The following is a 21,628-nucleotide window of genomic DNA, read 5'->3' on the forward strand; positions in this document are numbered from 1 at the left end:
ATCTTGAAAATGGAAGACTCGTAAAACCAACGAGTTATCACTCTACACTGGGAACACCGAACGTAAAAATAATATGTTTTTATAATGAGAGTTCATAAATGGAGACTTCAGGGCTATTTTCTTTATTATTACGATATTAAGGAGTACTGCTGTAACGTTGGGGAGAGACAATGGTGATAATTTATGGAGATAATTAAATTGACACAAATAATCCATTATTTTATGCTGATTACTAGTGAATGAATGTATAAATTAATTTAATCAAACTACCCAGTTCTCCGTATAATGAAATAAAAGTTTCAAAATAAGTTGGAAAATGTTGACCAACTTGTAAAAAAATATTTTACTATTTTTCTCTGGTAGGTAAAAATAAAATTTAATGATGCCAAACACATAAATAGATAAAAGGAAAATAACCTTGACCTTGACTCGTTAAAAAAACTCCCTTCACAATTCCTAATGAATAAACAATAAATCAATCGAGTAAATTTAAATAATTTGATCGAATGATTGAATAAAGAAACGAAGCCAGAATAATCCCTAAACTCTTGCATAACTCAACTCATGTAAAAAGCATTAAACTATTGCCCTTGAATGCATGATGAGAATTTGCACAGTTAGAGATCCTCGACATTTGTGATTTCCCGCAGTGACAAGTGGACGAGCCCACAAAACGGGTAAACCTCGGGGTACAGCGAGGGAAGGGGCAAGAGAATGAGAGTGAGTGAGAGGGAGGGAGTAGTAGAGTGTGGAGTCAGGTAGCGAACCTTCGGACGCTTCGGTAGTAGACGGGGGTAGGACAGGAACACACTGAGGCACATACTCGGGGTCGTTGTCCGCTGTCCTCTCTTTGCCTTCTACATATATTGTACCCACACTTATGTATGTTCCCGGGGTATATACGTTTTAACTCCGGACTCAGCGGCACTCATGATGCCACTGAGTACTTTCGAGCTCTCTCACAAATTATTATTATTTTTTTTTTACCTATAAATTTCCTTGCGCTCTGTTGCACCATCGATGATCATATTCACTGTGTTTACCCTGTAATTGATACTCATCCTCCCTAATTGGAGGACTAATCATTGTTATTTTTTTCAATTCCAGTGATCTGGCACGTGATTTGAGCCTCTCTGAGGACAGCGACGACGATGGTCTCAAGGTGAGGAAATTTATCATTTAATTTGAATTGATGGGATTATAATTTCCTGGGGGGGGGGGGGATAATATTTTTCACACCATTGGAATTAACTGCATTAATGTTTATTTCTCGATAGAGAAAATGCTCCTGATAATTCCAGACATTATCATAAAATGACTTTATTTTCTCAGCAGGGTGCAACATCAAGATTACAAAGGCCCAGATCGCCCGTGCCAAATATGGAGTAAGTAGTGCCCAAAGAACGCCCTCGGCCGAGGCAATCCCCATATTGACCCATCATCATTATCAATTTCAGTTTGCCATCAACACTCCTCCCTCCAATGATGCCAGCGCCTCTTCCCTTGACTCCGGTGGAGACATCCCCAATGGCGATGTCACCACTGGGTCCCCTGTTGCTCCCCCGTCCTCTATCACCGCCACGAGCAACTCCCCCGAAGCAATTATCACCGGAGCGTTTGCTGTCACCATTGGCTCCATCCCCCCGAAAGCACTCGCAGAGCCCAGGTGTCCAGTTGCGACCTCCCAGTCCACCAGGTCATGCACCCCAGAGTTCTGGATCGGCTTCATCGAGCTCTGATTCCGGTTCGGACTCGGGATCGGACAGTAGTGATGACTCTGAAGACGAGAATGGACCGGTATTAACTAAAGGTCCTAGCACACCACCACCAGCATCACCAAGGGCATCACTTGAAGAACCACCGGCTGAGGAATCCAAGCCCCGTTGGAACTTGAGTAGCTTTCTGGACCAAAAGTCAGTACAATCTGGTCTGAATTCAGACAACAAATTGTCCCAGGATGTGCTGAGACGAGACAGTTCGCCTGAGGAAGTGCCAAAAGACTCGCGGACAAGTAGATCGGATGGTGATGATGACTGGCAGGCGAACGAGACGATAAAGAGAACAAGAGGTTCAGCTCTAGCGACTCTCAGCGACAGTGATCACACCTCCGACACAGACAAGAAGAAGATTGAGGAGCCCAGAGTGGTGATACCTGAGAAGCCGAAGCCCCCGGACGTGCGTAAACGCGGTAGACCCAGAAAATCGGTCAAAGAGGCTGTCAAAAGTCCAAAGAGCCACAGAACGATTGCTGAGGAGGCAAAACCGAGCTCCAAGCGCAACAGACAGCGAAGTGTCAGTAGTCCCAAGAAGAAGAAGACGCCAGTGACAAAAGCCACGGTTGAAAGTAGCGAGGACGAAGCCAGTGATGTCAGGTACATTTATTCATTAATCCAAAAATTTCATTAAAAATATCTGTACGCATTATTGTCATAAAACACCCGATGTTTCGGTCCATAAGGGAAACCTCGCCGAGGGTTGTTTATTTTAGATAGCAGATGATAAAATCGAACAAGTAATAAGTAAGAGCGGGACTTTGGAAAATTGAAAATAAAGAGATAAACATCGTGTTGAATTCCGTTATTACGCTTGCCATTTCTTTATTCACAAATACCGGAGCTAAAATCGTAATTCACGCTGGGATAGACTGCAATCAATTAATCATGAACATTCTATTTTGAACGCGATCTCGATTATTACTCATAAATAGAAAGATATTACTGGAATTTCAATCTCATTTTGATTCACAAATCATCGCGATGGTAGACCCGGGGGGAAAGTTTATTCCCGTGGATTCATATCCAGAAAGCAGTTATTTACAGTGCGGTTGACAAAATGCAAATTGATAGAGGGCTAATTGATCAATTATTCAGTTTATGGTAATTGGGATAACTGTGTTAATAAGTATTTCACGTTTTGTGGTCGTTGAATTGGATTGTGAGTATTACATATGTACAATTTTCATGTTATACGTATCGATTGCGATATCAAGCGAGATGGACGGATGTATTTTACATAAAATGGTTCAAAAAAAAAACCATTTCTTTTTATAATAGCCCCTCTATTGAATCCAATGGAATATAACCGTCAGATTTTCATTGCTGTCCAATAATGATGAGTTTTCAAATAAGATTCTAATCGTCTCTTATGCCCCTACAGATCAAGTGACTCCGAATGCGACCAAAGGATTCCTCCACCAGCCGCACTTCCGGAGAAACGTGAATCCCGACTGAGTTTGTCATCAAGTGAAGATGAGAGACCAACAAAGCACAGTGCCTCTGAAGACGAATCTGACTGGAGACGACTACCGACAAAGCGCTCAAAACTGATGGACTCACCAAAGAAACAGGAGAAGAAGAAGAGTCCGACGAAGGCAAAGCCCCGACGTCCACGACCACGGGTGACAAACACCTCAGGTTGTGCAAGCGATTCGGACAGTGAATCTGAGACAGCTCACAGAAATAACAGGCAAATAGCGAGGGTACCACCACGTCCACGTGCCCCTCCAACGCGTGCAACATCATTGGATAATTCCGACAGTGACAATAGTTCAGCACCAAAGCTTCAGGAGGAAGACGGTGGTAATGTTCAAGATAAGAAGAAGAGTGACACATTGAGAAAGCTCTTTTCAACTGCCAAGGGTGGCGCAAAGGGTGGTGGTAAGGGTGGAAAAGGTGGAAAGGGCGGTGGTAAATGTGGTATTTACGTTGAAGAGTACACAGGCACAGCAAACACACCGACGGGTAGTGAAAGCCCATACAAAAGGCCTTCATCACAGGCTTCCACATTACCAAGTTTTCCATCCCTAACGTATGCCAATGGAATGCCAAGTCTAATATGTAAAATCGATTTAAATAGAATCCCTCATATACCCCAATCGTCAAGGGGACAAGAGCTCAGAGAGAGAACAGAATTGCCCGACACAAGGCCAGCATCACGACAATCCAATGTTAAAACGGAACGCCCACCTACCCCTGAGGAGGGCGAAATTATTGATACAGTGTCACCAACAGACTACAGAACTCACGGTGATAACAATGAGATTGATGACAAAGTTAAACGTACAATTAAAAGTGATAATGATAGTAAGAATAGAGCGGGTCCCAGTGGTAGTGGTACAAGTGGTGCTAGTGGATTGAACGGTAATGCACCTAAACGAAAACGTAATCCAAGTTGTACTTCTGTTTCGAGTGTTAGTGTTTGTTCAGTTGAGTCTAAAGTTAAGTCTGAGCACAAGGAGAAGAAGAAGAGGAAACGGAAACACGGGGACAAGGAGGCAGGAATAGGGAGACCGGCTTCACGACAGGTAAATATCATTTCCTTGATAAATTTCGGGTGAAAGTGGATTTCATAAGTGACATTGGCTTCCGGTGATACATCCGGAAAAATCGTCCATCCTATTTTTGCGGACCCGGAAAAATCGTTCATACAATCTTTTGCGTGTAGCAAGCACTGTCACACATATTTCTTTAGCAGAATATTTTTTCTCTCAACATTAAACACGGGGTTATGAGTAAGTGGTGTTAATTTACACGTCCAACGTAATTCGAGGCTAGTTCAGTCAACATTTGAGAGAATCGATGGAACTTTGCAATACGATATGGATGATGCATCGGGATGTGAATATTGTCATATTTTATGATTATAATGTCCGGATATTTCATAAAATTCCTCATAAAACTGACCGCCCCGTTTTGATACTTTCAATGAAAAGTTGAACGTTCAAACCTAGTTACCATCAAACTTGGTGAAGATAATGAACTCGGATCTATTCAAACTTTCGTGCAACATCATCCAATATTATTTGTTGGATAGACTTGTAGATGTTGCTAAATTAACCGATTATATTTAACCCAGAATGATGCACAACCAACTAATCACGAACGGGAAGAGAAGCCTGATATTCACCTGCTGCCACCACCGGCAGCGCCACCCCAGAGGGTATTCTTCTCCTACTTCAATCCCCTGAATGAAGTTCAAGAGGACCAGGTTCGGTGAGTACAAGATAAGCATGTTTCTACCGTTAGAAAGTTAATTGGAACTTCTATCAGATTCCATAGTTGGCTTCTTCAGACAGAAAAAGTGTCTATGAGTTGGAAAAAGAAACTTAAAATTCCATCGAACTTTTTACTTCGTACCGTGAAAGCGGATCTTACGTTTTACTTAGAAAAAAATGGAAGATTATGCATATCAACGGTAACTTATTCTTTTGAATGAATTCAGGGACCAAAATCAGTACCTGACAGAAGCTAAAAGATTGAAGCACAGCGCAGACCAAGAGTGTGAATTAACAGCCCAGGGTATGTTGTACTTGGAGGCAGTCCTGTACTTCCTTTTAACCGGTCATGCTATGGAGTCCGATCCGGTAACTGACAGGGCCTCCTTCACCATGTACAAGGACACACTCAGTCTCATCAAGTGAGTATCCTCTCGACAATTACACTCCCTAATGAACGCCATAACAAAGAAAATGTTCTTCAGTCTTTCGATTTTTTTAAAAACCCCTCTCCTTTAATCACTCAGGTACATCTCTTCCAAATTCAAGAGCCAACAGAACAATTCACCCGAGAGTAGTATACACAACAAGTTGGCGATCTTGAGGTAAGCCATAAAGATCAAGAGGGGTGAACAGCCTCCCGCAGGGGTTAAAAAAGATCATCATTAATTATTTCCTTGTTTCCTCCAGTTTATGGTGCCAGTCCCTTATTTACCTGAAACTCTTCAAAATGAGGAAAAATGAAACCAAAGAGATTCAGAAGATCGTTGGTGATTATCATCAAAAGGTGAGTTGCTCATTAATTTTATGAAAATGTATTCACATCACGTTTGAATTCTCTTCATTCAATCGTGTGTTTTTTTTCCGACTTTTGCATTCGTTTGATGTGGATTTTTATATTTTACAAGTGTGCATTCCAGTTCGCTTCTTCACAGTCAACACAGTCAACTGCTGTACAGCCTGAGGGCCAAGGTACTCCCTCTCTCTCACCCACCCCGTCGCCAGCAGGTTCGGTTGGGTCAGTTGGTAGTCAGAGCTCGGGTTACAGCAGTGGCGAATTAGCAAATCGTGGGGCTGCGACTGGACAACCACCAGCAGCAATGTACGTCAGTGTTCCATTAAATGTTCATTCGGCTATGCAGAAATTGACTCATCAGTTTTCATTACTTATGAGTTGCCATGAACTTTGGGATCAGGCTAATGCACTTGTGACTGATAAGCATCGTGGTGAGTACAACAACCTAAATATTATTATGCTTTTTTCCATTGACATCGAGTGATGATTTTTTTTTTATTTTTTTAACTTGACAGAGGAAAAATTACGACGTCGATGCCTTGTTAATTTTCTATTTACATCTTCAAAAATCACGACATCCTGCCCTTTGAATTTCATTCAACCGTAACTGAATAATTCATCATTAACCCTTGTATTCGACTTTCAGAATTTTTCGTCGAATTGGATGAAAAACTTGGTCCCCTCACGTTGAAGAGCTCCCTGCGAGACCTAGTGCGTTACGTGCAAGCTGGAATAAAGAAACTACGAGCCCTCTGACCCCAGTGGCACAGTCCCAGGCCGCCCACTCCCAACTACATAACGGCTCTCCCTCACAACATGACAACGTATCCCACAATGTTCACGTAGCCGTCTCGTCACGTGTATCAACTCGCTGCAAGGGCAATAATTAATTCAACTAGTTTTCTACAAGAGGGCAGGGAGCAAATGGTAACGAATAAGCTGGGTGGTTGGGACGCGATGAAAATCATCCCACATTTGTCAAATTAAACAATAGCAGAGGGATTTTAAAAACCCCCCAAGTAACGCTGAGGAGCTTGACGACGTGTATGATGACACCGTTGTCAATATTAAGATGAGTTCAGGTTCGTAATTCATTCTAGTAGTGATTGAGAGCACGTTACTTAGTCATACTGAGCAATTTCAAACTTTAAAAAGTGCATGAGACTGCGATGTGATGAATTTACATAATACTGAAGGTATCATTGATCGGTAGGCCTCGATATTTTTCCCCCCCGTCTCCACTCTCAAAAAACCAAAATCCAACGTGTCCTGCTTTTGTAAAATGTGCGTAGATGAAAATTAAATAAACCTAGTGGTGCTGTCGATTGAGTGTACTTGATGCTACCCAAGTATTCTCGATGATTGATAGATAGAGGGGAAAATAAACTCGACTCATGCGCACTAAAAATGGCGCCCACAGAATTATAAATAGTTTATTTACTTATAGACGAATTATAATAAAATAACATCAGATAGATCTAATGTTAAAGGTAAAAATTAATAAATTATTGATATGATCTGTATATCAGCGCGCTCGCCCTCGTGTTATTTGCGTGTGGAGAGGGGGAAAAATTGACAGACTAATCAATTGACCGCGTATGCCTACCGATTGTACATTGTGAATACGATAAATCGCGGATGGAACAATTTTTTGTAGATAAGATTTAAAAAATCAGTAATGAGAATAATTTAACTATTAAATTATCAAAAATACAAAAGGAAAAAAAATGCAAAAAAAATCAATACATATTCTTTACATTACCTAGTTGATATTGGGGAAAAACTAGAGGTTTTAGTGAATCAATCGAATATAAATGCAAGAGCAGTACCGAAACATTAGATTTAATTGTGATTGAAAGATTCGAAGTTTTATTAATGAGTAAAAAAAATATGAAAACAAGAAAACAAGTAAGAAGTAAGTTGCTCATGTGTATATTTTTGTAAATAGGTATTGTGAGTGCCGCCGCCTTGAGGGAAGAGTTCTCTGGAAAATTGTCAGTTAATTGCGATTTAAAGAGTCTCTTGTCCGCCCCAAATTTTTGCTACCATATGTCTTACCGAAATGAAAGAAGATAAAGGAACTAAGAGATGAAATAAAACATTTTAAAATTATACCAGATGATTATCTGGCGCAGATAACACCAGTCCACCGATATTTTTTTCTTTTTTTTTTATTATTATTATTTGGAAATTTCTCTCAGCCACGAGGAGGAGAAATAGTCCATACTTACTTCCTTTCTTGCTTGTTTTCAATTACTATCTCATTCTCAAAAATCATGAGTGTTTCTACTACTAAAATGAATGCATTAAAATTTTTCGTGAGGAAAAAAAATATCGAGGAATGAGTTTTTAGAAAGTTGTGAGCTAGGATGAGGAGGTGAAAGTTGTGCTCCAGGTGTGATTTTTAATCATTTGCAACGCGCGAACAGCAGTGAGTTCAAGCTAAACCCAAGGCATAAAGAATTATTCATTTAATTATCATCAATTTGAATGGTGGAAGCACTCAGGAGGAGCCCACCGGCCCTAAACATTTTTCCATGCGGTCCAATGGTTCATGGGATACAATTTTCTATTCGCTATTGTGGAACAACGTTGTATGTAACAAAAGAAAAATCACGGAACAAAATTGTGTATTTTTTTCATATTCTAGATGCGTATTTATAAACGATTTAACAAATCATTAGGAGATATCAGGCCCGAGATCCACTTGAGTGACTTCTACATTACTTCAATAGCTTTGGATCACACTAAACTCTCAATGAATAACAATAAAAAGGAGTGAACAAATCACCCTCATTATTACATTTTAATGAACTTATTTTGGCCACAAAAAAATGGGATTCTAAATTTGAAAATAATGAAATTGTTGTAAAAACAATTGGTTTTTAATCGAATCGATCAAAAAATTATTTATAAGAATCAAAAACAAAGTTCCAATCGTGGTTGAGAGAATAGGGAGAGGAAGTTGCGTGGAGCGTTTGATGAATTTGTATTTAATCATCAATTAAGCAGTAGAAACTACGTAAAAATGGATAATTTTGATCAAAAAAATATTGATCAATTTCCTTAAACAATTGACTGCTGTTTATTTCGTTAAATTATAGTTTCTCTCAAGCCTTTACCCATTACATTATAAATGTAATATATTTATACATACATATATATGTACACATGGAAGATGAAGGGAAAACCTTATTATATTATTATCATATTATATTACATTACTATTCATATGATTGCTATATTATTTTATTATATTCGTACCGAACTACTATGCATATATGTCTATTTCCGATAAATGTTTCACTGAAGCTAACAATAGTTTCTGTCCTTACGTTCGTTCCAAAAACTAATAACTGATAGTTGAATCAACAATTTTTTCAAATCCACTTGTAAACGAGTCTATCCAATTCTCATTGATTTAATTGATTTTTTCTCTATCTTTTATCCTCAAAAACAAAAGTGGTGCTCAATAACGAATTAATGTTCTCTTCTTCCCCCAAAAGGACTTCAATTAATCATTCATTCAAATAATCATAATTTGAATCCAACAGAGCCAATTGTCATTCATCAAATTAACTGCACGCAATTGTTTAAATTAAACAAAGGAGTGCATTATGAAATCGGTCATACGTAAAAAATCAGCACGAACAAACACATTGATTATTTCAAAATCGGAAATTTTTGTTGGCAAGCATGAGGTTGACATCAACTTAACAGCAGCGGAAATTAAAAAATTGATGAAAGTGAGATGATAGAGATTACGACAGAGTGAAAGATTGAGGAAATGAAAGAATAATGGGAGTGAAGGGTAACAGCACCAAGGAATGACCAAACTCGCTTAATGAGACAAATGATGAAAGAAAAGAGAAAACGAAAAAAAAACAACTTAATTACTCGCTTTTTATTTATTTTAGTATCATTAATTATTCATATTAATTATTATATTTATTGGTGTGAAGGCTGGATGAGTTGAACAGCTGAGCCACCTCTCCGATGCAGTAAAACAATAAATTTTGTTAGTGAAATTATTTCAATTGTTGCGTGAACTATTGTTTCCACTCTGTTTTTATTAAAGGAGGATCGATGAGAAACGAGTGAAATCGTTGAACATGACTGATTGTTTTTAATTATTATCCAACGACGAATCAACTGATACTCTAATCGATTAGATGATGTGACGTCTATTTGGCGAATTTTTTGTATGCATAATAATTGGATAAATATTGCTCTCAAATGGTGAAAGATGTATAACGATTCTACTCGCGTTCTGATGGAATAATCATTTCCTTGATTAATTTATTTGTGATCTATTAAAGTTGGCATTTCTTTTCTTATCGACTGGAGCAACTCATTGATGATTGAAATAAAATAAAAACCACCAAATGGCGCATTTATTTTCACGACAGTGAATTACCTGTCTCGCGTTTGAAATAAATGAGAATTGCTTGGGAAAAATCAGTGCAGCTAGCCTCAACGACAAACTAAAATAGATAAAGTTTTTAAAGAAAAAAAAATGATGACAACCGTGACAATATACATGTAAGATATTTCGCGAGATATTTTGTGGAAGATGAAAAAAAAATGAAGAAACAAAGGGAAAATAACGGGGCTTTTTTACCTATTTTATAGTAATCTCAGCTTAAAAAAATTGATTGAGAGGGATGGAGAGAGCCTTTATAATGATGAAACAAATAATGATAAAAAGAAAATGTTTGTAAATGCAATTAAAAGTTAGAAAATCGTCGAATACGGTTATGGGGATGGTTCACTGTAAAATGTGTACTCTACGAATAATTTTTTTGGTTCTTTATATATATATATATTTTTTTTTTGTCTCTTTTTCGTTCATCGTAAGATTTTATTATTTCAATGTTTCTTTCTTTGTCGTTTATTGTTTTACATTTGCGGACTTAGGCTTGCAATTTTTGATTATTGAAAATGATGCAAGACGAGTGAAGGGATGAATTTTACCTTATAATTATTGTGTATATGATAATTGTAAAAACAAAGAACAAACAAAATCGTATTTACTATATCATATTCATTTCCTGAGGCATTCGATTGTCCTTCAAATGAACATATTGTTTAAAATAAAAATGAATGAATAAATAAAAACATAAGGGTCATTTTTTATTTTTCCTTAACCTGGTGGAGATTCTTATGGAGTTTTCCAATTTTTTAGCGAGACGATATCAAATTGCCATTTTATTTAACAAGACCGGAGCACTATAGAACTTTGCTGTTATCAACTGACAACATTTTATCAACAATAGGTTCACGCTTTAGTTATCCACACCGAATAATCCAGTAATTCTCTTCGCACGTTTTGAATGTCCCGCGCCCTCCTAGTTCCACAAGCATCCGCTGGTAGCGCTGTAGTCGACTGCGGTCTCTCCTATCCCGCGTTGTGTGCATCCGCCATTCGCTCGCGGGCCGCCAAGCGTGCGTCATCTTCTGCGGTTTTCTTTGTTTCGTGTTCCAGTGATCCTTTTGTTTTTGTTTTACCCGAACTCGTTTTTCATCCGTTAAAGTCTCGCAAATGTTAAACAGTGAAAGATGCCCCATCCCCCCGAGAATATAAAATAAAGTGTTGAACAAGTGATCCCACAAGCAGTGAATAAAACGTGAATTGAATAGTGCACATGCGACGCCGAGACATCTTTAGCATTCCGTGAGATCCCGCTGGAAGTTTACCCTTTGGCTGTAAACGATACATCTCCAAGGTAAGTGGCCAAGGTCACTTTATCAAAAGGCAATGCTTACTCGCCCTTTTTTCAAACGAAATTCATTCATTGAAGTAAGAGAACAAACGGGTATAGTGTAAAAAGGTGCTTAGTTTTTGGTCGAATGTTTTGGTACGGGTCATCAGCCTTGTCTGTTGTGACGAATGGGGTTCGTTCCTCGGCAACAGCCACCTGTTGGCGCCTGTGAAATCCGATAGAAAATATTTTTACTCAGGCAGATAGCCCTGATTCTCCGAAAAATCGGCAACAGCAATTATCAGTACTGACAGTAGGCTTTCCGAATATTTTTTTTCCTTCGCCTGGTCGTTGTTTCCAACGCTAAAATCGACTAGATCATTGTGTTTGCATTCCTTTGTTATCAGCGGATTTTACGGGGGCGGCGCTAGGGATAGGGGGGAAGAGGGAAAGAGGAAAATGGCGTAGAAACTCGCGTGAGAATGTCAACAATTTTATTAATTGGTGGACAATATTTGGGCGACTCAGATCATCTGTTGAATGTATGATTTATCGAAATTGCGTAATATTCCCGGTAATCCAGGGAAATCCTCGGATGTTTGTAGTCAGCGTCACACGTGTATTATCCAACAATGGAGGAATTGAAATCAAGGAAGCCTTAAAACATTCCATCCGGTGAATTTAATGTTTTCTCATCCATTTGTTATCCTGAATTTTTGTCTAAACGACCACCCATGCCTCTGGTATTTTTCTACAAGTCTTTTTATTTCTCAACTTACTCCCTCTTTTGGCATTCCGAGTCGTCAACCCCGGGAAAACTTGTGCGTAGTGTTTAGTTGTGAGAATGGAATCTGTCTTGGCCTCGGTGCAAGGGGGCTTTGCATTAAAAATGTCCGTGGGTATCTTGGAGAGATAGATCAGGTGGAGGAGGAGTTATTATGTGGGAGGATGGTGGTATAGATTCTGAAAGATCAGAGAATCTTTTTGGAAGGCTGGAGTGAGCATTTTTGAGTTTTGAGAGTACGATTTTCTGCTGTCAATAGCCGTTGACATTTTCTGTTGAATTGAGTAATTATGGAGTGTATTGTTTATGCAATACTGCAGAAAAAAATCAATCGATTATTTCCCTTTTAATTGTTGAGCCTCGAAAAAAAATCTACTGGTATTTTGTCATTCTTCGGAATCGTCCCAACTACCGTGAAATCGATGAAATTGTTGCAATTTTGCTCAATGTTTTGTTGTACAACCATGTAAATGGAGTCTTTGGTATGTCGTTGAAGAGAACAAAAAAAAAGTTGACAGGGGAATTAAATGTCTCGGTGGAACAGGGCTTTGTTGAGAAAGATAACCAATAACCTCTGTTTGGAGAATGAATGATGGGGTGGGCGAATTCCCGTGGTCATTGATTCGTAAGTAAAAAATAAATAGTAGAGATATTCAGCAACTGTTCAACTATTCACCCGAAAAGACGAAAAACATGCTTCTTGTCACCTCTTCAATTACTCAATTATTTGAAATAACAAAAAATAAAAACAAGGCAGTGCCTCTCAATATATAAACAAATCTTCAATTAAAAATTTCCGTATGAATCCTCAAACAGCAAATAAAATTCCCCGAGAATATTGAAGAAGAATTTTTCTCGTGAGATTGAAGGGTAAATGAAGTCGGTGGGTAATGGTAGACGCAGTAATATAATTTTTTTTTTCCATTCATCACGACAAAAAGACGAAATGAAGAGTAAGGGGAAAAAGAGATGCAAGTATCAGTTAATGCCGGCCAGTGTACGACCTTGAAGGTGTGCTAGCCGGACCGCCCGGTTACCATCCAGTTGTTCTCAACCTCTTACCAACTCCTGTTGACTTTTATCATTCACCCCATTGATATTGAATATAAACGAGCAAATACACGTTGAGAATCACTTGAGCTGGTGGTGCTCGTCCAAGTGGAAAGGGCCCCTCTTCCTCTCGAGCTTGGATTTTATAACATACCTAAGAAACACTGCTCTTTCCATCTCATGGGCTTGATTATTTCTACGGGTCAATATCGCGTGACTAATGAGAAAAAAAAATTATTGTAAACGTTTTAACAGACAGCCTAATTAATTATTTTTCGTACTAATTGATTATTTCTGTCGCGGAGATTAATTGTTCTGGCACTTGCAATCGTTGGAGGTGATATGATCTGTTATTACAGTTCTCTAGTAAATATTACATAGATATTCTCTTGAAAAAAAAATATAAATTTCCATTTACATAGGCTTTCGTACCCTCTGAATGGGCCTTAGTTAATGGATTTGTTGACATTTCACTTCCCATGTTGAAATACTAATGTTTGCCTTGTTAATGAGAATTATTCTCAGAACGTGACTTTTCCGGAATTTTTTTTCGAAGGGTTTCCTTCCCTTTAAAAAATGACGATTGCTTCACCCATTGAATGTCTTCACAGCAAGTAGTCAATCACAAACTTCCTGTCCTCCCCTTCTGAAGCACACAATTTTCCCGTTTAGCCGTCTTGCCTTCCTTTGCACTCCGATTATTCATTTCTCTTTTTCATTCCTGTGGTTTTTCATTCGAATCTTTTGAAGGTATTCCGTTGGAGATTCGTGTAAGCTCTCTCCTTTATTTTCCCAGGGTAAACCGAATCTTGAACCCAAGTCTACTCGAAGTACATCGACCTGCCTTTGGGACGTCCTTCCGACGCTTGAAACTACACCCCTGAGTAAACCTCTTCCCTCAGACCCCCACGCGACTAAATAAATTGTGGAATCCTATATTGTTTCTTCAAAGTCAATTTTTAGTGTAATTAATTCCGCTCGGGAGATAACTAGGAGATGAATTTCCAATTGAATCTTGACATTTTTTCATCAATTAATAATAGACGGAAAAACTTGGGGGAAAGTCCTTGTCTCCTTGCTTTGTCAGGACTGCGATCCCTAGCTCATTCTATCGAGCGGAGAAAGCTCAATATGGAAACACGCGGCCGGAAACTGCGCGATCACGAGCCCGATGTTGGGGAAATTTTTATTTTCGTCTTATTTTGAGTTTCATTTTTTTTTCCTTCTCCTGTCGGAAGTTGGACGGTTCTTCTATTTCCACTCCAACGTGAGGCGTGGTCCGTAGATGGAAATTTACTTTTTTCCATTAATTTTCTAATTTGCAAATTAATTTAGTGCGATGATAGAAATTTCCCTGATTAATTTTCTCAGTAAAATATACCATTGGTGATTAGGAAAAATCACGAGATGTCAGTTGCCAGGAGTTAATATCCGTCTTGTCGACTTAATTTAATTGGACAAAAATGAGAAAATAGATGATTCTAATTGCGCTTTTGAATTCATGACTGGGAAAGCGAGATGGATGTTTTCAAGATACTTTTTCTAGTAGAATATAAAAATATATATCTATATATGTGGGCCCCGGTGGTGCCTCGAGCGTGACAATCAAACGTTTCACCTTGCACGCATTCATGATTTTTCGTGCTGCAACAATTCCCCTGTTTCTGTCGTTAAAGTGTCATTCTTCGCCCCTGTCATTTCAAGGAGAATAAAGTGACTTTTTTCGAGGTGATTCCGAGTTTATGGGATGCTTGAAGTATATAGTATGTAAATCAGTAACTTAACAAATTTTATTGGCTTTGGAAAAATGATCTCTATTGAACGATCCAATTTATCAAGCGCCTGGAGCTGTCACAAAAAAAAATGATTGTTCACGAAGGTGATAACGTGCGTTGAATTCAAAAATTCATCGGAGGAATTTAAATTTCCAATATGAAGCTGGAATCCCTTCTATTTATAATCTATTACCATTTGCTCCGTTGGACAATCATCTGCAACGAACGGTAGTGGCCCATGAGTTACGCTCTGCTTGTCCTTGACAACTGATTATCATTTTTTTTCCTGTCGTTTCGTCATTCCTGGTGACTACACTTCCAGAAGGGAATGTCGGGAGATAATGGACGAGGGATGTCTGCGCAGGAAGTGCAGGGAAATTTGATACCAGGGAGTCTCGCAGGATATGGGTTTTAAAGATTTCGAAGCCACTTGATGCTTGTGTGAAACTCGTTCAGCCATGGATCTGCCATTATTTCAGTGAATTTTTTCTTCTTTTTAATTTCTCATCATTCCCACTGGATTTTCTTACTCATGGCTGATTAGAAGCTAATGCCGGGGCTCGAAAATGATTTGAGGTAATGGAGGTGTAATAAGGGGTCCTGAGCATGACGCAGTGGGAAGCATGGGAATAATGTATGGTAGGTCTGGGGTGAATTGCTGTACGAGTGACCCCAGTGCTGGAGATAATCCAACGTTGTAAACAAGGATCTTGGGATTAAATTACTAGCATTGGGTGTTGGCGTAGCCACTTCTAATTCCTAATGTTATCACCAAGATGCTGAAGATCGCCGACTCAGGCAATGTAATTATGGGCGGCGGGAGGAAATTTGTTAATTTTTTATTCCTTTGCATCGTGAATTACGTATGGGGGATATTCAAGTAGGATAGAGGTCATTCGTTTTATTACTGGGATTAATTCACTTGGATATTGTTACATTGAGAGTTATTTTGTCAAGGCAATGCACTTTTCTTAGGTATGATTGATTTCAGTTGATAAGAAAAATATAATAGGAAAAAAAAGGTCATCCACTGGGAGAAATAAAATATTTGAAATGTTCACGATTCACTGAAGAGCCAAATAATTCTGAAACCACAGCACTTGAAAGGACGGATCACTGCTGGAGAATTTCGTAATCGATTTCACGAGTCATCGGTTCTCAATATTTTTCTCCTTCTGATTCACCGTGAATCATAAAAAATTGAGAAGGAAGAGGAACTTCTTAGAAATGGCCCAGAGAAAAAGGGCCTCGTGAGAAGATGGATAAAATTGTTTTTATTTTGATTGGTTAAATTCAGGGAGGGATATAATGGTGTCAAAAAGGCCAGTCGTGTGCCACGGTGAATTCAGGGGCGTTTGAACTAATCGTTAAAGCGTGAAGCAGAAACGAAGGGAAAAACGGGTTTGCACGGGCCCTCGTCTCGCGTCACACGAGACGTCTTGTATGTATTATCGTAGGAGGAAGCCAGCCTGAGGCTTTTCATTACCGTTGTAAGGGTACAGGCTCAGGGCCGTCTTATGCAAGACAGCCCCAGTCGAATATTTTTGAAAATTCATCTCTAGCCTTATATCTCATCATGAAATATCTGTAATCATGAGGAAATTATTTCCTTTCTGTCAGTCATTGACGAATGAGTGAGGCTAGATGATTGGATCATCTCTTATGTTCATTGAGGGCCTGGTGTGATGAATCAGGTCAGAAGATTTAATCACACTGACTGTCGTTCTCCCTTAACAAAATATGAAAGTATAATCACTTGATTATTCTCATACATTTGTTGTTGACTATCGGACATCCATGGTCGTTATGGACACCATAAGTCGTCCCTCCACTAGGTCATCAACCCCGAACACCACTGATCGATATAATAGAGTAAATAAGCGTCCGGGGACACTACCGGCTTTTCCACAGTTTGAAAAAATGAAAAGTCAAACGTGACAGAAAGAAAAAACGAGGACTATGTTTACGGTAAAACTCTTATCGTCTCCTCTCCCTCCGATAATGCCCTGATAATTCTCCGGAATCCATCAGAGGAATAACTCAGCTAAGGCTAATAAGTCGCGTGGAATTATTAACTAGTGTGTGCACAGGGGGTGAATATGCGCCACCAAAATACCATATAAATTCTCTCGGTGTAGTGCCATCATTTTTACGAAATATAGTCTCGTTCCACATGCTCTCATACACGTTTCATACATATTTCGAAAGTCCAGGTATCTCACCCACGAGTTTTTCAACGTCCCAACTCCTTCCACATTGGATGAAAGGAGACGCTCTAACATCTCGTCTTACGCAAGGCTTCTTCGCTCCTGTTGCTCTCGATTCTTCATCGTCTCGATTGCGTTCTATACCGTGAGACCCACTGATTTCTTATTGAGATAATCGTCACTTGACGAATGCATTGTTTTTTTTTCTTTTCAACCCAACTCTCGAGTCTATAGTTTTTACTTGCGTTTTTCTTCTGCAATTATTTCTCATCGATGGAACTACTTGATTAAAACTTATTATTATCCGAAATAAAATCCTTTTAAAACCCCTCCAAAAATGACCGGCAAACAATTTGTGAAAATGTGTTCAATTCTCTCCCAATGCCTCCGGAGGAATATCACTAAAACGGAAATCGATTAGCCACTGAGGGTTTTTTGCATGCCAAAACGAGTTAAAGCTCTGGTTGTTGTGACTGCGGGCGTTGTTACAGGCGATACGTAAACAGCTTAAAGGGCATTATCCAATCAGGGAGTGTACTCGGTGCCTTGTTTAGTGACTATAGACAACGACCAAAGTCGTGACTGGCCAACTGGTGGGAATCCGCCCAGAGATCGACTCTCATACGCCTTCACCGCGAACCTTCTTCGCGGACCCCGTGTAAATTTTTCTCTGGCTTTTATTTTCATTTTTTTAAAGTATTTTTGCGTGTCGACGGGTCAATAATACGAGAATTAAGGGGTGAAGGCGAAAAAAAGGTCCGATTTTGCCTCAGATGAGTGCAACATATTAAACAAATCAGCTCGTACGAAAAAAAAACACTCAGTTAAATCGCGAAATAATTTGGGCAATTTGATTTCCCTTCGGAATATGATAAATTGTTTTCGATGCAATATACTCTTTCAAAATATCCCGTCATTAGTGGATCCAATCAGGCCGTCGATTTATGCCAAATGGCATTGAACGTGTGGTAATTAAACGGACCAATTGGACCCTCACATCAGTCCAGGAAATCATCGTCGGTCTCGACACCTGCGAAAATTCAATCAACCTCCCCTCCTCCACGTTCCTATTACCATCGTACCCAGACGCTTGGGACCGTTTCATTTCGATTCACTTTCTTTTTTTCTCCCTGGCTCAGCTCATCGCTGTTACCTCATCTGATTATTCGCGCGATAACGGTTTTGATAATTATTATCGAATAATTATCTGGTCGATGAATATCTTCATATGTCTCATATATTTTGAAATAATTCAAGTGCCATTTGCAATGTCGTTTGATCAATTCTTTTGGTAAAATGTTTCACTTCATCAAAAAAATGATGAAGAGCTCATCTTTCAATTTCTTCGTTCCCTCCCTTGCCGTCGCGCACTCTGGGCTAATCGACAGCACCGTTATGCTCACTCCAGTGCAGGAGGTCTGGCCCCGAAGTCATTTCCAAAGCCCTATTACCCGTTCTCCTCCTCCATCCACACAGGCCCGAGAAAGGTCTATCACCGTTTTTCTCTCTGTACATCCACCAATGCCCACACATACAATTCTACCAGGAAAAACCACCGCGTGTCTTCAGCAATTCCCCCCTCTCTCTCCACCAGCTTGTTCTGTCCTCTGAAGAGTTTTACGATAGTTCTCCACCGACACTGTGCACTCAACAATTTAAGAAAAAGAAAGATGAGGTGGAAATAAAAAATAAAGAGGAACTGGGGATAAAATGTCTGACGGTTGAAAGAGCGCGAAAACGCCATTCATTATTTATCGGGTGTTTCGCATTACGAGGATACATACCGTGGGAATACGAACTCGTTCGTCCTCTCCTGTCGATACCATCGGTGCCTTCTCCAAGTTACGTCTGATTGTACAGCAACTTTGTCATTCAACTCCATTTTTCACATCTTTCAGAATTTCTTATTTATATTCCAGTTAAACACAGTGAAAGTTGACGACGAAAAATCATAATATTATTTTTTCAAAAAAGTATCCCCCATCCTCCACTACGATCCAACAGGGGTAATTAAAAACTTTCGCACGACTTGTTTTAACTTGAAAAGTTGGATGAGGTTTAACTCGCGGTCTCGTGTGTCTTTCAAAAAATGGAGTAAAACCTAGGGGGCAAAAAGGCTTTTTTTTTTCACTCATTGCAGTACCGAATGGGCGATAGTAACGGCTTAAAACCACGCGAGGAACCGCTGGTGTATGTATGAGAGATGCTCGTTAACGTTCACAATTTTTACCCCGTGACCTCCTTCGATTTCGCAATGAGAGACTGGGTATTCATACATTATGTTTTTTATTATTTTTTTAATGGAATTAACGGTGTAGAAAAATTGGCAGGAGTGAGCGAGTGGTGTTGGCTATTGTGTTTGAAAGTAATTGGAGCACTGAGAGAAGAAAAATGAAATAAAAGAATTTCTGGAGAAGTGAGAATAAAGTTTTCAACTCAGTACTGTGAAGGAAAGAAAGAAGAAGCATTTTGACCCGTTAGTTGATGATAGTTCCAAAATTGACTTCACAACTTGTATTTTTTTTCCGGCAAATTGAGTGAAACTTTTTAAACGGCGTAAATAAGTATCTTTTGTCGGGAGTAATTCCGTTAATTTTATAACACCCTCATAAGATAATTTAGCACGTATCGCAATTATTGTGAATGCATTAATCATCGTCAACATTTCAACAATAATATTCCCGTGAACCATTAAATGCGGCAAACCACTTGAGTTGAAAAAAAAAAAAAAACCTCCAGCTCGTTACTACAACGAACGAGTTTTATTTAACACGATTGTATCCTGCTGTTACTTACGTAGATGTTGGCAAAAAAATGACCACAAAATTTTTCTCCCCTGGATAAATGCCCCGTGTCAAACGAGAGTCTGGGAAACTGTTGCTGGATTGAGCATGACGAGACAGTTTCCTTGTTGTTCGACAAATAGAAATTGCTCGCAAGAAATAAATGGGAAAAATCCTTTGAATAATTGTTCTTGAAATTAGGTGTTATATTTTTTTGTTAAAATTCCGTTTCGCCGATTAAAATTTAAAGGCCTCTTTTTTTTAGTCTTCTTCAACATATTCGATTAGTGGAAATTGGAGGAACACTCGATACGATAGTTTTATCCTCTCTGAGAGGTTCTTAAAACCCTTTAATCCCATTCTGCCGCATCGGGGATGTATCACCATCCTCGGTAAACACCAATGATCGTTGTTGTACGTTTTTATGTGTCCCATCACCGATAGACGGATGAGCTAAGTGAGACCGAGTGAAAACAGCAATTCGTGGCAATATCGAGTGACACAAGAGGCCGTCGAGTGCAAACACACACGGGGAAAGGGTCAATGAACTCTACCAGTACCAACAAATCGGCCGGGATTCCTCTTCGGTAATTCACTGGGGAGTAGTTGGTGCCGCATCTACGTCTGACATGTGGGCATTGAGACGATGGGCGAGAGAGGACAGATTTTGCATCGCTCTTGTTGTGGTAGTGGATACGTGTTCAGTGGATAGAGTTGGTTACTCCTAGGTGATGAATCATTCCGGGCCTTTTTTTTTCGTTGACTCTTGGGAATTAGATTCATATCTTTATATTTCTCAATTCTTATTACGTGAATATCAGATTCATATCTGTTTACATTTCAATTTATTCAACATATTCACACAGTTAAGGTGAAAGGGAAAAATATTTCCTTGTCTTTTCGGAGGAAATTGGTGATCCAGTGATCCAGTCGATTGCCTGTTAACAAATTCTTTCTCGAATATGGCTATAATATTAGGGATTGTTCATTGATATCCTCCTCCCCTTGAGTTAATGAAATTTGGCTTCCGTCTCGACAAAAGGGAGAAATGGTATCGTCTTACAATTAGCCTCTTGTCAGGGGGAGATGGTGTATCCAAATACGCTCGGGAATTCATGCTGTTAGTGCTACCAAACACAGCCTTCTATTTTCGGTATAGGGCAGTCTCAGCTTGATGGGGTATGCCCGGTGGTCAACCTGGCACCATTGTTGCACTGTCACACGTTGCTCTGAAGTTGCACATGGGAATATACACCCGTCAAACGATGATGAAAAATCAATCCCTTCATTTCTTGGGAATTGGGAATTGGAAATTGTTGAAAGGAAGTGAGGAAGAAGAATTTGTGGAGGGACGGTCACTGCTCTGGCTATTGTCCCCCGATAACCGCCCACGTGCTGTTTCACCGTGAATTATCGCATGGAATGCAGATAGTTTAGTATCACTGCGCATACATGACTCATCTCTGTTTATTCCAAACAACAGTGATAAACAATGAGCAAGTTGTGAATGAATGCGTGTGGGGAGAGCCTTTGCTTTT

At 39.3% G+C, this 21,628-nt stretch overlaps 2 protein-coding genes across 17 annotated transcripts in view; both read left to right on the forward strand.

The window, feature by feature from the left end:
- LOC135167914 (AF4/FMR2 family member lilli) overlaps positions 1–10,912 on the forward strand; it is a 76,395-nt gene extending 65,483 nt beyond the window's left edge. For 8 of the 14 annotated variants that reach the window (XM_064131613.1, XM_064131614.1, XM_064131619.1 and 5 more), the window contains 10 exons: positions 1,108–1,162; positions 1,333–1,385; positions 1,458–2,372; positions 3,157–4,303; positions 4,855–4,991; positions 5,221–5,415; positions 5,521–5,598; positions 5,684–5,780; positions 5,902–6,220; positions 6,436–10,912. In XM_064131613.1, coding sequence (XP_063987683.1) covers positions 1,108–1,162; positions 1,333–1,385; positions 1,458–2,372; positions 3,157–4,303; positions 4,855–4,991; positions 5,221–5,415; positions 5,521–5,598; positions 5,684–5,780; positions 5,902–6,220; positions 6,436–6,545 — 3,106 coding nt within the window. In that variant the 3' untranslated portion in view covers positions 6,546–10,912. The remainder of the gene's footprint in view (positions 1–1,107; positions 1,163–1,332; positions 1,386–1,457; positions 2,373–3,156; positions 4,304–4,854; positions 4,992–5,220; positions 5,416–5,520; positions 5,599–5,683; positions 5,781–5,901; positions 6,221–6,435) is intronic. The other 6 variants (XR_010299946.1, XM_064131617.1, XM_064131618.1 and 3 more) reach the window with 6 other exon arrangements.
- Positions 10,913–11,211: 299 nt separating this feature from the next.
- Positions 11,212–21,628, forward strand: part of LOC135167919 (uncharacterized) — a 34,724-nt gene continuing 24,307 nt past the window's right edge. For 2 of the 3 annotated variants that reach the window (XM_064131638.1, XM_064131639.1), the window contains exon 1: positions 11,212–11,515. The gene's annotated coding sequence lies outside the window, so the exon portion shown is untranslated. The remainder of the gene's footprint in view (positions 11,516–21,628) is intronic. The other variant, XM_064131641.1, reaches the window with a different exon arrangement.

Source organism: Diachasmimorpha longicaudata, chromosome 12 (assembly GCF_034640455.1).
Source record: "Diachasmimorpha longicaudata isolate KC_UGA_2023 chromosome 12, iyDiaLong2, whole genome shotgun sequence".
NCBI lineage: Eukaryota > Metazoa > Arthropoda > Insecta > Hymenoptera > Braconidae > Diachasmimorpha > Diachasmimorpha longicaudata.